Source organism: Hemitrygon akajei, chromosome 3 (assembly GCF_048418815.1).
Source record: "Hemitrygon akajei chromosome 3, sHemAka1.3, whole genome shotgun sequence".
NCBI lineage: Eukaryota > Metazoa > Chordata > Chondrichthyes > Myliobatiformes > Dasyatidae > Hemitrygon > Hemitrygon akajei.
In genome coordinates, this window is record NC_133126.1 from 111,473,257 (window position 1) to 111,488,413 (window position 15,157).

The 15,157-nt window shown below is 42.6% G+C and overlaps 1 protein-coding gene across 1 annotated transcript in view; it reads right to left on the reverse strand.

Annotated features, from left to right (window-relative positions):
* Positions 1-15,157, reverse strand: part of farp2 (FERM, RhoGEF and pleckstrin domain protein 2) — a 135,588-nt gene that overhangs the window by 11,986 nt on the left and 108,445 nt on the right. The window contains exons 11-12 of the mRNA XM_073040564.1: positions 9,915-9,983; positions 4,476-4,533 (exon numbers count right to left, since the gene is read on the reverse strand). Of these exons, the coding sequence (XP_072896665.1) occupies positions 4,476-4,533; positions 9,915-9,983 (127 nt within the window). The remainder of the gene's footprint in view (positions 1-4,475; positions 4,534-9,914; positions 9,984-15,157) is intronic.

Consider the following 15,157-nt stretch of genomic DNA (forward strand, 5'->3'; position numbering starts at 1 on the left):
TGTTAACAGGTAAAAACAACAGCATTTAGTGCCTATACTAAGGTGGTAGAGTGTCGTTGTCTTCAAGCATTGCAGTGCCAATGGTAAAAGCAACACACACAAAATGCTGGAGGAACTTAGCAGGTCAGTCATCATCTATGGAAAATATAGATAGTTGGTGCTCTCAAATTAATATTAGATGGAGGTTTACTAGATCATTATCCAGACAGTAGTGAAAGAACAGGGATCCATTTCCACGCTTGGGTAGTGTGCTATATGGAAGATGGTGGTGTTCCCATGCACCACTACTGCCCTCGTCCTTCTAGGTTGTACAGAATGGAAGTTTTAAAGGCGCTCTCTAAGAATTCTTAACATGCTGCTGCAGCATACACTTAGAGAGTGAACACTGAAATGATAATAGGCTGCTGGTAGAGGGAGAATGTTTAAAGTGATAGATAGTGGCCCTCTCAAGCAAGGTACTGGACTCCATAATGTCCCTAATGTATTGAAACAAAAGGTCAAAGGGTCTAATTATCTTCCACTGCCTCAACTTTACAAGAGTTGTGCACTTTCAACTCATGAATACAAGTGGCATGTTCATGGGAAGAGATGATGTTATTGGGAAATGAGAGATGTTTTTGGATGAAATATCAATTGGTCCCATTATTGGCTTACTGATACAAAGAATAAGAGAGTAATGAGGGTAAATCAATAATTATGAGAATTTCAATCTACATAAAGACTGGGAAACCCAAATGAATGACAATAATGTGGAGGATAAATCCACTGATGAAAATTTATGCAGCATTAATAGTGTTTTCTGGAGCAATGGATCAATGCACTGGAAAAAGTTATTTGATGATAATGGACCTGAAAATATCTTTAGGGAAGGGTGGAAAAAATATGATCAAATGTCACCAAAAAAAAAAAGTGGTTTAGTCATGGCTATCAAGATAACTTAAAAGGTGTTGTCACTATAAAAGCACCAAGCCCAAAGATCGGGTGAATTTCAAAATCTGGGTCCCATACAGACTTAGAAACTACATGACATTTTGTATCTGTCTTAAGGGTAAAAAAGCTTTCAAAGCTCAAATCCACAATGAATGGGCTGAAAGAAATAATAAACTAAAAACAAAATCTGTACTGATGAATGGGACTGAAATGTGATAAATCACCTGTACCTGATAACACTAATGTATTAATAGGATTGGATAGGTCCTACATGGACTTGAGAGGGAAACCAAGTTCTATAAATAATTTAAAGTTCCTTAATGATATAACTAGTGGAACAGATGAAGGTCAACTTGTTGATGTTGTAATATCTGGTATTTCAGGTCTTCGATAAGGATACACACAAGATCATTAAAATTGGAGCACGAGATTTGGAGTAATATACAGGGATGAACTGCTAATTGGTTGTAGGGTTCTCAGAATATTAACTGTAATGTTAACTGCTAATAATAAAATGGCTTCTCTGCAGTGTTAACGAATGAGGTAATGTTTTTCTGTCGCTGCGATGTTTGGGTTATAACTACTGATAACAGGGAACTAACCAATGGAAGTCATGTTATTCTATCTGTACGTGTGGGAACCGGGGTTGGTGCATGGGGAGATTGGCGAGGAGAGGCAAAGAGGGAGGATGAGCAGGAAGCGCTCTAGTAGACCATCACAGTTGATCCCAGTCAGAGGGTCATGGAGTTTGGAGGAAATCGAATGGTGGATCAAAGATATTGCATGAGCTCCAACGTTGTGCACGAACTGTATAATCCCTATTCTTGGCGCCTTTTTATTATATATTTTTGTTTCTCTACTAACCCCATAGTCACAGTAAAATTTATAAAGTGTAATCGTTTAAACATACATTGTGTACTGCTTGATATTTTACATTGTGGGTTGTACCGGGGGTCATTACACGGCATCTACGCAAACGTGAGACACAGCTTGGCGGGCAGACAGTGGTTTCCCCTAGACTAGTGGTCGCCAACCCATCGATCACAACGACTGGTCAATCTTTGAGACTTTCTCAGTAGATCCCGAAAAAGAAAAGAAAAATAAATACACAAATACTGTTGAGAGATTGTTTCCAGGTTGCGGCGTTTACGTTTCGTTCTTTCTGCCCAATGCATGTGTGTAGCTCCCCCGCCACACACTACTTCAGTGGTAACAATACGATTTGGCGATATGAAACGATATGAGTCAGCTGCACCTTTCCTCATTCCCTGTCACGCCCACTGTTGAACTTGAACGCACACGAGGTCATCAGTTGCCTAAACGCAGTGACACCCTCGTGCCAGGGATCACTGGTTGGCCTGGAGCGCAGCCGGCAAGAAGTGCCGTTGCTACTGCCCTGGAGTGCTGACAGATGGGCACCGCCTCTAAACCTGTTTAGCACACCGAATGTTCATGGGGAACCCGGTGCTAAAATATTCGCAGGCCACCTAATTCGGGCTCAGGGTTCCGTAAGCATCAGAGCAGCTACCTCGCTGCGATCTACTGAAAGTCATCCCTCGAGCCAAACCTTTGTTGGCCGATAGATCTTACAAGGGGAGCGGACATGTGCCCTGTCGCACTTCTCGCTCGGTCGGTCGATAGCTCTCTTTGGACTGCGACCGCCGTGGCCCAGGTACGGGAACAGCCGCACCTGGCCAAGGTGTCTGGCGGCGGGTGGGCAGGACTCAAAACTGCTCCGGTACCCTGAGTCCAAGCACCCTGCACTTAAAGACAAACCCGCTGAGCTTTTTCCAGCAGAAAAACGTGAGCAAGTGGGGCAGAAGCTAAGTGCTGAGAGCCACGAAAACTAAATTGCAGAATAGACTGGACATATGGAACCTGCTTCAAGTATCGCTGCATTCCGGTCGTGTTTAACATCCCCACCTCCTTTGGCCAGTCCGCAAGAATATTGTCAATATTAAACCAGTCCGTGGAACAAAAAAGGGTGATGACCCCTGGTGTTCATCCATTATTTCTACTTCCAGGTTGCAGGGTTTTACTTCCGGTCTTTTCTGCCCCGGTGCGCATGCATGTAACTAATTGATTTGGGGTCGATCTTGCCTTTCACTAAGGCCGAGGTAGGGGATCTTGGGCTTAAAAAGGTTGGTGACCACTACCCTAGACGAACGTGGTTTAATAGAGCTGAGTGTTACATGGTTAGTGGATAGAAAACAGAAAATAGGAATAAAATGAGTCAACTATTGTATTTAGAGGCTATTCTGCAGAGTTCTGTGTTAGGGCCCTGTCTGTTCATCATCTATAGCAATTATTTGAATGAAACATAGAAACACAGAAAACATACAGCACAATACAGGCCCTTCAGCCCACAAAGTTGTGCCGACCATGCCCCATCTTAGAAATTACTAGGCTTACTCATAGCCCTCCATTTTTTATTTGAAATGAATCAAACTTAGCAACAGCAGATTTGCTGACGATACAAAGGTGTACAGCAGTGCAGACTGCCACAAGACTCAAAAATTAAGATTAATGAGCAAGAAAAGGGTAGCACTGTACTGCCGCTGCAAAACAACGAACTTCACGACATATGCCAGTGATACTAAACCTGATGATTTTGATTGTGATTCATCCATTTGGTAGGAAAAGTAGAAAGTCAAAAGATTGGTGCTCAAAGGCTTCTAAGGTGGTGCAATATCCATTCAGGAAGGCAAGTGCTATGTTAGACTTTATTGCAAGAGGGCTTGAGTTCAAAAGTAGATAATTACACTGGGCCCCACTGAACTGCACCTGGAATACGGTTTACAAGTCAGCCCTCTCCATGGAATGATAATTTGCATCAGAGGGGAATACAGCCAAAGCCTGCCACTTCACTAGTTGTCTAAAGGTGAGATCAAGCATGCAAGGACTAGGTTTAAGATTAAAAAAATATATAGAAATGATCTCATTGAAATGTTAAAATGGATTCAATAGAGTAGATGCAGAATTGATACATTTCCCTGGCTGGGACAATTTGAAACATGATTCAGAGACTCAAAATTAGTGGTCAATTGTTCAGGATAAAGATCAATCAGATTTGAACCTTTGGAATGATCTCAACTATAGAGGTTTAGTTGTCAAATATATTAAAAGCAGATAATGATAGATTTTTTATATACAATTGGAATCAAGGGATATAGGGTTGTGAGTAGTAAAAGAACAGCTACTATCTTACTGAATGACAGAAGAGCAATAGAAGTCAACCCTTGCTTCCATTTGCTCTGTGCTTATGTTACAGCACTAACTAGGTCATTGTCAATATTGCTTACTATTGGAGTGCCAAACTCAGCAGGTGGAAGGAAGAGGTATATAGCGGGTACCAATAGTCAATGTAACACTATGGGCTGAAAAGCCAGCTCCTGAGCAGTATGACTCATACTGATTGTGAAATACCATGTGTGAAATCAGTTAGTAAGCATACCATTATCAATATACACATAAACACCAAGCAGACACCTACCCCCACTCCCAGCCACCAACACCCCCGAATGTTAGAGCATCACAGGACTGACCTTTTTTGGCACGTCTTTGGTCATAATCTGAGCTGGGCCTCGTACTCTGCTGTGCCGCCTAAGAAGTAGAGAGTATTCAGTAAGGACCCAAAGAGAAGAAAACTACACCAGACAGTTTTTCTTTTAAACAAAATACAATTGTGTGACATATAAGGAGAAAGTAAAAGTCAACATAGTGAAGCAGACATGCTGAAGCAACAATATCCTCTCCTCACAAGCTGCATTGTACACTGGACTCACTGCCAATCTGCTCCACTGCTGACAGAATTGATTTTACTTTCAAATGGGTACCTAATGCTTGAGAGATGGATTTCAGCTCGATTTTTCTAAATACCAAAGCCCATCTAATCTTTTAACTAACTTTTAAAGTCTTAATATAATCTGCTTCCTGCAGTAGATCACTTATATGTACATATAAACTTGTTTATTTTAAGTGGATTTGACATAATGCTACACTTTTATTGTTACACCAATGCTGCTGACAATGCCTAGCCTTAACTACCCCCAAAATAAGGTAGCTAAAAAGTCTATCACATTAATAGGTCTGAAACTGGTCAGATGCAGAGCAGACGAAAAGACATCAGTGAACCAGATAAGCTTCTACAATTACTATTACTGAGACTGATTTTCAAAATATATATTTTTTACTTAATGTCTCAAGGAGATTTGAACTCATTACAGCCCAAAATTCTGGCTGCTAGTCCATCAATCACAAAGCTACTATATTGCATGTACGTACGACATGCCCAAATCATCTTGCCCTACAATCACTTACTTCCACTAAAAATACTGTTATACTTTGCAAGGTATCTAAGATTACCAGGGCATTCCAGGAATGATAAAGGGCCTCAGCCCAAAACTTCAACTGTTCATTTCCCTCCATAGATGCTGCCTGATTTGAGGTGTGTGTATTACCTAAAACTGGCACTTACCTAAGGTAGTGCTAGTCTCCAAGGATGGAGAATGGTAGAATGAAAGTTGATCTTCTAGCCATGTATAAAATCACGAGGGGCATAGATAGGGTGAACGTGCACAGTCCTTTTGCCAGGGTTAAAGAATCAAGAAAGAGGACATGGGTTTAAGGTGAGAGGGATAATTTTCTTCACCCAGAGGATGCTGAGTGTAAGGAATGAGTTGTCAGAGGAAGTTGGTGAGGCAGGTATGTTAACATTAAAAAGGTACTTGAGCAGGTCCATGGACAGGAAGTGTTTGTAGGGATACAGACCAAATGGGACTAGCTTAGATGGGAATCTTGATCAGTACAGATCATTAGAAAATTACAGAAAATTAGGAACAGCTTACATTTTAATCAAGTAGCAACTGTATACCAATTCTTCCACAGAAGGTTGTAGGTTGCTACAGCTAACTCTAAAACAAACACACTCAGTAGCAAACTATCAGCAGCAAGTTCTGAGCTGCTTTTGGAGATTTTTTTAAATTCAGTCGCCCAGGTTTTGATAATTTGGTGGATAATCTGCTGAACTAACAATAGAATTGCTTGGTTACACAGAGGAAAGATCATTGTAACACAACCACGATCAAGGTCAACCACAAAAGAAGAGCTCTCAGGAAAAGAATTAATGAGTCACTGTATCTGCACAGGGCACCCAAACAGGTTTTACAGAATTAAATAGGTTTAATTACATTGAGGAAAAACAAATGCTGTTCTGAGATTGAAACTTATTTGGAGATAAATTCTACTAAATCACTAAACACTAAGCATGAGAATTTCAAATACTGCCTGATCTCCTGGTGTACTCAGCAATTTTTGTATTTATTTCTAATATCCAGCAGCACATCTCCTTCAGTAATATGGATTGTAGTTCGATCGTTATGGCTTCTACAGGGACAACCCCAAAATATTATTGTCCTTTGTAAATGTAATTGTTTATAACCACAAGACCCAGCATAGCATTAAGTATAGATCTACCCTGTCAGCAAGTTGTTCATTGGTGGAGAAAGTGAAGGAGCTGGACAGTATGGATTATGTTACTGCCTGCATCTGAGAGGCAGAGAAGGAGCTGGTGTGAAGGCAGTGTTCAGTGTAACAGTCGTCGCTTTTCTTGCGATCGCAAGACCCTGTTGGACATTGTTAATGTGGATGCTGCAAGTCCGATTTACTGACAGATGTTGAGCTACCTGCCCTCAGTCGTAGCGAAGACTAGGCCTCAAGCCACAGTGTCGCCTGTTTACAGTCTCCCAGGAGAGAGGCATCGGAGGTGGTGCAGTGCAGAGTACAAGCTGGAGTCAGTGCTGCCCCTACTGTTCACTCAGCAGAAGACTAACTGTGTTATGTTCACCTGCAGACTGCTACATGGACTCAGGGTGTCGGGTATTTTTTTTTGTGACTGTATTTTACTGATACCTTTTAGTGCTTGCTATCTTTATGTACACAATATGTGCCTTGCACTTTGTGTGACTGTTGCTACTGTGTTTTGTACCTTGACCCCCAAGTAATGTTGTTTCATTTGGCTGTATTCATGTACGGTTGAATGACAATTAAACTTGAACTTATTACTCGCTTCATCTAGACACGTGTACTCTGAGCAAGAGAACCTGAAGACCGAAGATTATTGCAGGATGAAGAAACCGCACATACTACATCACCACAGAGCCATCCTCAATACTAGGATGAACCCTGACATCGCACTGATAGACGATGCCACAGTAGTGTAGTGGGTTAGCACAATGCTTCACAGTTCTAGCAACCCAGGTTCAATTCCCTCTGCTGCCTGTAAGGAGTTAGTAATGTCTTCCCTGTGACTGTCAGTTTCCTTTGGGTGCTCCAATTTCCTCCCACAGTCCAAAGATGCAACGGTTGGTAGATTAATTGGTCACTCCCTCCTACAATTTAAAGTGGTCCATAGGGCTCACATGACCAAGGATAAGCTATCTCACTTTTATTCAAATATATCTCCCTATTGTGATAGATGTAACAATGGAGAGGCTGCACTAATTCATATGTTTTGGACATGTCCGAGTCTTGAAAAATAGTGGAAGGAAGTATTCCAAACTTCCTCTGTACTTTTCAAAGTAAATTTTAAGCCTAACCCTTTGACTGCCTTATTCGGTATTGTTGGAGGACAAGATATTATTTTGGAGACATCTGATTTGCACATTTTGGCTTTTATTTCTTATAGCTAGGATGGCACTCTTACTTAAATGGAAGGATGCCGTTCCACCTACTCACGTTCAATGGTTACGTGATGTTATGTCACGCTTAAATTTAGATCAGATCCGTTGTTCAATTTCTGAATCTAGTCAAGACTTTCAAACATTGTGGGGACTATTTTTGAACTATTTTCAAAACCTTTGATTTGCTCTTAAAGTACAGATGTTGGCTAATAACATATTTCACTATATGATAAAGATTTTTTTCCTTTTTTCTTTCTTTACCAAACAGCTTCTATTTTGGTAGTGGGCTTAGATTCTTTTTTGGTATAATAAAATTATCACATTTCAATATTACGATTTAATTTAATTTACATTAATATAGGGTAATGAGATTGCAAGTGTGATTTAAATATAATGTATTTGGTATTATTTTATCCATTTTTTTACTTGTATATCTTATTGTACTCTGTATGCTTCTTTGTAGAAATTAATAAAAATATTGAAAGAGGTAAATTGTCCCATGATTAGCTAGGATTAAATCGGGGCGGGAGGGAGAGGGGTAACTGGGTAGCATGACTCCATGGGCCAGAAAAGCAGATTCCAGGCTGTAAGACAATAAAATAAAAATAAATATATGAATTCTATTGGGCAATATGGTGTGAAAAAAGACAGAACTTTTCATTTAAAATAGGACAAAATGGGTAGAAAGAATAAAAGGAAAAAAACAACTGGTGAAGTTTTACCTTTCATTTTACACCTGTAAGGGATTCAGCATCTAAAACTAACTGATTCAGGATCTAATACTTTACAGAGGAGCTGGGCTTGGTATTCTTTGGAATAAGCATTCAGATCAGGTATGAAAAGTAGGAAGTGGAAAGATGATAATCAGATGAACACAATCGCCAGCCACAGAATTTCAATCTAAACAGGTTTGAGATTCCATTCTTCAATCCATACTTAAGGTGCTCAGGGTGGGGGAGAAGAGTGGAGGTTGTGTGGTTTGGGAAGTCATGGGGAAGGAGGAGGAGAAATAAGCCCTCTAGGATGTTAGTCACCAAAATAATGGCTAGGTGTCTGAGGTTGTCTTAACCTTTTTATAGGTTCAACATTTAAACATTTGCACAGCTTGAATGTGACAAAGGCAATGGAATAAGTATATCCCTGAATATGAATCAAGCATCCTATTCTACAACAGGATATGATATGTGGCCTTCATATCTCAGTATGGTATTTGAGAAGCACAAATTATTTGGAAGCTAAAGGAAATCAGTCATTCATGTTCTCCGATCTCAGCAATCTGGACAGGTGGAAATGTGATTTAATAATACTGGTATTAAGCTACGAAGATTTAAAAGGCAGAAAGAATGTTATGTGGCCATATTGGTAGATGGTTTACTTAAAACATTAATAACATACAAGAAAATTTACTGGAACTCAGTTGAGGAAATAAAGTTTACATCCCAGGATATGTCAATTTGTATGGAGTGTTACACAGTTCTAGCTTCCCAAGGTACTGTGTTCACACTAGTTTTACTGGGGAGATATTAAAGGGAGTGTTAAATTAGTAAATAATCAACAAACTGAATTTTAAGACAGTAGAAAATACAAAGTATGTTGGGGATGATCAGGGAGTGCACAGTGTGGGCAAGTACTCAAGATTCTGATAGCAAAAGACAAGTCAAATTCTTGCAATTTATGCAATCTCAAATACTAAGAGGGAAATATACAGGTTTAATGTTTAAATTTATAAAGGGAGTGGTGAACACATAAAGCAGACAATCTGACGAGGCTGTGAAATGGAATAGAGATTATTCTGAACTATAGGCAATGAACAAGACTGAACTAAATATAGAAAACAAATGTGGAAAACAAAATGAACAAGGCTATAAATAGTAAATATTTTAATAATAGATTGCAGTGGCCTGTTCTGGTATACAAAATGAAATACATCAGACGTTTCACTCTTTAAACATTCACAGTCAAACAAGGCAGATCCATCGAGGTATTCCATGTCAGTTTTTTAAAAAATAGTGAATGGAAAGCACTGGGTCACTGCAAAGATATTTATCCATGTCCAAGTTAAAGTCATAACAGCCCAGCTTCACCATATTATTGATTTATAACAATGCAGATTTTAGCAGACAGAAGCCATGATTTCATTGCATGATGCAGAGAGGCTTCCATTCCAATATCAATCTCTATATATTGATCCAATATAACCAAATAGGTCATATTGGAAAACGCTAAATTTTACAAATTTTGCTATTAACAGAACAACCCTGAAAAAATAGAAACCGAACATGCCAAATTATTAACAAAGATTACCTCTGATAAGGGAGAGTCTTTGTCACACTCTCACGCATGTAGTCAACCAGCTGTTTCTGCGTCCTTCCACTGTAGAGGAAAACAAGAGATTAACCATTAACCCCACTCAATTCGCTATTAGAAACCATCTCCAACACTATTATAGTTCACCACAGTAAGTTATCAAGAAGGATGTTACGCACCCCGTAACAGGTTAAAAAGGACCAGCAGAAGTGAATACACCTGGAGTCCGAGTCTTCCGTTATAAACACTATTTTATTAGTAACTACATGATAAAGTAATATAAAACAAGATAAGGCTAACAGGTTAGCAGAGTATATGCATATATAAGTGAGTAAGTAAAGCTCCCCCAAACTTCTTCCAGCTCAGGTGGTGAGAAGATACAGTCTTATGATGGTATGTGAGAAAGTTCAGTTCAATGCACGAGGTTGCTGTTGTTGGTAAGAGAGAGAGATTTGTAATCCAAAGGCAAATGTGAGAAGACAATTATGTCGATATTCCAAAATAACAATAGCAGTAGGTTTTATCTCTGAAGTTGTTCCACTCCACACACGAAGTATCACTGACAGTGATCTTCAACGAATATCCTTTCAACACAAGTGGTACCACATCTGAACTCAGCTACGGGTCATCCCAAAGTGGTGGCCACAGGATACTCAAACAGAATCCACGTATGGATTATCACCAACAGTAGTTTATCACTGAGGTACCATCTTCAAGTGGTAAAACTACCAACCCAGGCAAGGACTATCACACACAGGTAGTTTCCACACAAGGTTACCCCAAACACACAACTGTGTTAGCCACTTACCCAGTTCCACGACATACGAAATAACTCCAACAGTGATTTGCCACAGGGGTGCCTTTCTTCAGTGAACTACCACACCCAAACAAGGGTGACACACAAGTGGTAATCACAAAGATACTCCCCTCACCAGAGAACCCACTCCAGTGGATTAACTACATGACAGTCACACCTTCGTATTCGAATGGAACTCAAACTCACCCTTACGGGCTACTTAAGAGAGTGAGTCTAAACAGTGACCTCTTTGTCACTAGGTTTCTTCATTTTCAAACCTTCCTCTCCCCTCTTCTCTTCCTTTAAAGTCACCAAATGTGACCACAAAAAGGAGACCGTCTTCTGTGGTAAAGTTATCAACCCAGGCAAGGGTCGGACACACTGATAACTTCCCACCAGTCACACCTTTCCCACTGATCCCATTCTCCCAATCAATCCTCCAAAACCCACCTTTCTGTGGGCACAACAAAGCTCAGTCCGAAAGCATGTGTGTCTATCTAACAACCAAGTGACCTTGTATTTATCCAAGCATGCTGAACGCCAGCCATCCATCAAATAACGCCGCCCTTGGTCACCAGGGCGATTCACGAGCTGCTCGTTGTCTCTCTCTGTAAGAACTCACAAGCAGGCAGTGTCCTTGTATATTCAAAACAAGCTTTAGAGTTCGTATAAACACCATCTCAAGGAAGGCTTCGTCCCTCTCTCTCTGTAACAGCTCAAACAGTGTCCAAAAGCCAGTCTCATTCTCCCGACATTTTAAAGTGATAGTCCACAGAAAATATCAACCCTAGGGGTACATAACAAGGATCAGACTGCGACTGCATAGGTCACGACAATAAACTACATAAGCCATTGTCTCCCATGCTGGTGCTTAAAAAGGAATAAAGTATTTGGTTACTAGTGAAGACCATGTCTACATAAGGATTTAATGATTTATTTTCATAGACCAATCAGCTTGGGCATGGTGAGTATGCCAGGAAAAAAAATGAAATTGTGATTGTGTTGCAGACCGCATTAGAAGCAATTTTTCAACATAAAGGAAATGACGGCAGTCTACCACAAGGGAATGCAGTTTACTACAGTGCTCAAACGTAGGATTTTTGAAAAATAATTTCAGTAGAATAATACAGCTACATTTGTCTCCATCACAGTATCAAATACAAAATGATGCATTTAATGTTAAACTTAGTTAAGATCCATTTCTTCATCAATATAATCACTATGATCATCAGCATTAGTGCCATTGAGGGCTTTCCTGCCTAGCTGAGAACAGATGAGGATTCAGTTTGATGTCTTAGCTACAGGATGCAATATTATACCCACGTGTTGCTGGAATGAGACTTGAACCCACCTTTCATGTAGAGGACTTAGACACCACCCCCTTACCACCCACAATACCCCCCCACCAAGCCACTCCTATCTACAGGTGTCCCCCATTTTTCGAACGTTCACTTTACATCAACTTGCTGTTATGAAAGACCTACATTAGTTACCTGTTTTTGCTAACAGAAGGTGTTTTCACTGTTACAAAAAAAGGCAATGTGCGATAAAAGGTAGCACTCGCCGAGCAGCCAAGCTCCTCCCCTGGAACTGCATTCTAGCCGGCATTGCTTAAACACGTGCCTGTGAGCATCTGTGCTTTATGTCAATTTATTTTGTGCATCCGTTAGCAAGATGAGTTCTAAGGTATCGGAAAAGAGCATGTAAGGGTGTTTCACTTAGCATAAAACTAGACATAATAAAGCGTTTCGATCGTGGTGAACCAAGTAAGGACATAGTGAGTTTGGCTAAGGGTTTGTGGAAGTTGAAGATGTTGAAGAGGTTTTGGCATCCCATGACCAAGAACTGACAGATGAAGAGCTGATGAAGAGGAAAGGATAACAATAGAAGCCGAATGCAATAGTGAAAGTGAAGACGTCCAGGAACTGAACATGAAGCAATTGCGTGAGATTTTCGCTGCGATTGACAACGCTGCAATGATTGCAGAAAAGTATGACTTTAATTTTGAAAGGGTACGTAGGTTTAGGGCAGGTTTGCAGGATGGTTTGAGTGCTTACAAAGAACTGTATGATAGAAAAATGCGTGAGGCTAAGCAGTCAAGCATAGTCATATTTCAAGCCTTCCACAGCAGACATCAAAACTCGACATTCAACACTGAAGCAGGCAGACATAGAAGAAGGTGACCTGCCTGCCCTGATGAAAACTGACGACGATGAGATGACACCCCAGTGTCCCACCACCCCAACCTCCGATGACTCAGCCTAATACACCATCATCAGTGTCCTCACCATCTTCCCGATTCCGGTAAGTGAAACTACACTGGGCATACATTATTTCTACTTTATATAGGCTGTGTATTTTTATGTGTTATTTGGTAGCTTCATAGCTTAAAGATTACTGGAAAGAGTGCTTCTGCCGGGAGCACTTGCCCCGTGTGTTTCTGCCGGGAGCCCTTGCCCCGTGTGTTTCTGCCGGGAGCGCTTGTGCCCCGTGTGTTTCTGCCGGGAGCGCTTGTGCCCCGTGTGTTTCTGCCGGGAGCACTTGCCCCGTGTGTTTCTGCCGGGAGCGCTTGTGCCCCGTGTGTTTCTGCCGGGAGCGCTTGTGCCCCGTGTGTTTCTGCCGGGAGCGCTTGTGCCCCGTGTGTTTCTGCCGGGAGCGCTTGTGCCCCGTGTGTTTCTGCCGGGAGCACTTGCCCCGTGTGTTTCTGCCGGGAGCGCTTGTGCCCCGTGTGTTTCTGCCGGGAGCGCTTGTGCCCCGTGTGTTTCTGCCGGGAGCGCTTGTGCCCCGTGTGTTTCTGCCGGGAGCGCTTGTGCCCCGTGTGTTTCTGCCTGGAGCGCTTGCCCCGTGTGTTTCTGCCGGGAGCGCTTGTCCCGTGTGTTTCTGCCGGGAGCGCTTGTCCCCCGTGTGTTTCTGCCTGGAGCACTTGCCCCGTGTGTTTCTGCCGGGAGCGCTTGTGACCCGTGTGTTTCTGCCGGGAGCACTTGCCCCGTGTGTTTCTGCCGGGAGCGCTTGTCCCCCGTGTGTTTCTGCCGGGAGCGCTTGTGCCCCGTGTGTTTCTGCCGGGAGCGCTTGTGCCCCGTGTGTTTCTGCCGGGAGCGCTTGTGCCCCGTGTGTTTCTGCCGGGAGCGCTTGTGCCCCGTGTGTTTCTGCCGGGAGCGCTTGTGCCCCGTGTGTTTCTGCCGGGAGCGCTTGTCCCGTGTGTTTCTGCCGGGAGCGCTTGTGCCCCGTGTGTTTCTGCCGGGAGCGCTTGTGCCCCGTGTGTTTCTGCCGGGAGCGCTTGTGCCCCGTGTGTTTCTGCCGGGAGCGCTTGTGCCCCGTGTGTTTCTGCCGGGAGCGCTTGTGCCCCGTGTGTTTCTGCCGGGAGCGCTTGTGCCCCGTGTGTTTCTGCCGGGAGCGCTTGTGCCCCGTGTGTTTCTGCCGGGAGCGCTTGTCCCCCTTGTGTTTCTGCCGGGAGCGCTTGTGCCCCGTGTGTTTCTGCCGGGAGCGCTTGTGCCCCGTGTGTTTCTGCCGGGAGCGCTTGTGCCCCGTGTGTTTCTGCCGGGAGCGCTTGTGCCCCGTGTGTTTCTGCCGGGAGCACTTGTGCCCCGTGTGTTTCTGCCGGGAGCACTTGCGCCGTGTGTTTCTGCCTGGAGCACTTGTGCCCCGTGTGTTTCTGCCTGGAGCACTTGCCCCGTGTGTTTCTGCCGGGAGCACTTGCCCCGTGTGTTTCTGCCGGGAGCACTTGCCCCGTGTGTTTCTGCCGGGAGCACTTGTGCCACGTGTTTCTGCCGCGAGTGCTGCTGAGAGCGCTTGCGTGAAATTTTCGCTGCGGTGGACAGTGCTGCAAAAATTGTAGAAAAGTATTCCTACTTTATATAGGCTGTGTATTTATCAGATCATTCCTGCTTTTACTATATGTTACTGTTATTTTAGGTTTTATGTGTTATTTGGCATGATTTGGTAGGTTATCTTTTGGGTCTGCGAATGCTCACAATTTTTTCCCATATAAATAAATGGTATTGCTTCTTCACTTTACGACATTCTGGATTACGAATCGTTTCATAGGAAAACTCTACCTTCGAATAGCGGGGGAAACCTGTATCATGCTGGTGAATGTACATTCTCTAGGAAATAAAATTAAACACCTCAGAGCAAGATTGCAGAACCAGAGGGACATCAGGGACTGCTGCGTACTTTGCTTCATAGAAACGTGGTTAACATCTGCCATTTTAGATGCAATGCTGCAACCCATGGCTTGACCATTCTCTGCAAGACAGGACAACACAGTCTTTTAAAGGTAGAGGAGGTGGAGTATGCTTTATGATTAACTCAGCATGGTACAGAAAAATAGTGGTTTTGTCTCAAGCCTGCTCAAATGACCTGGAACATCCAGGGGTCAAATATTGTCCCGTTTATCTGCCAAGGCAGGTTTCTGTCACCATCCTGGTACATTCCAACTCAGGCC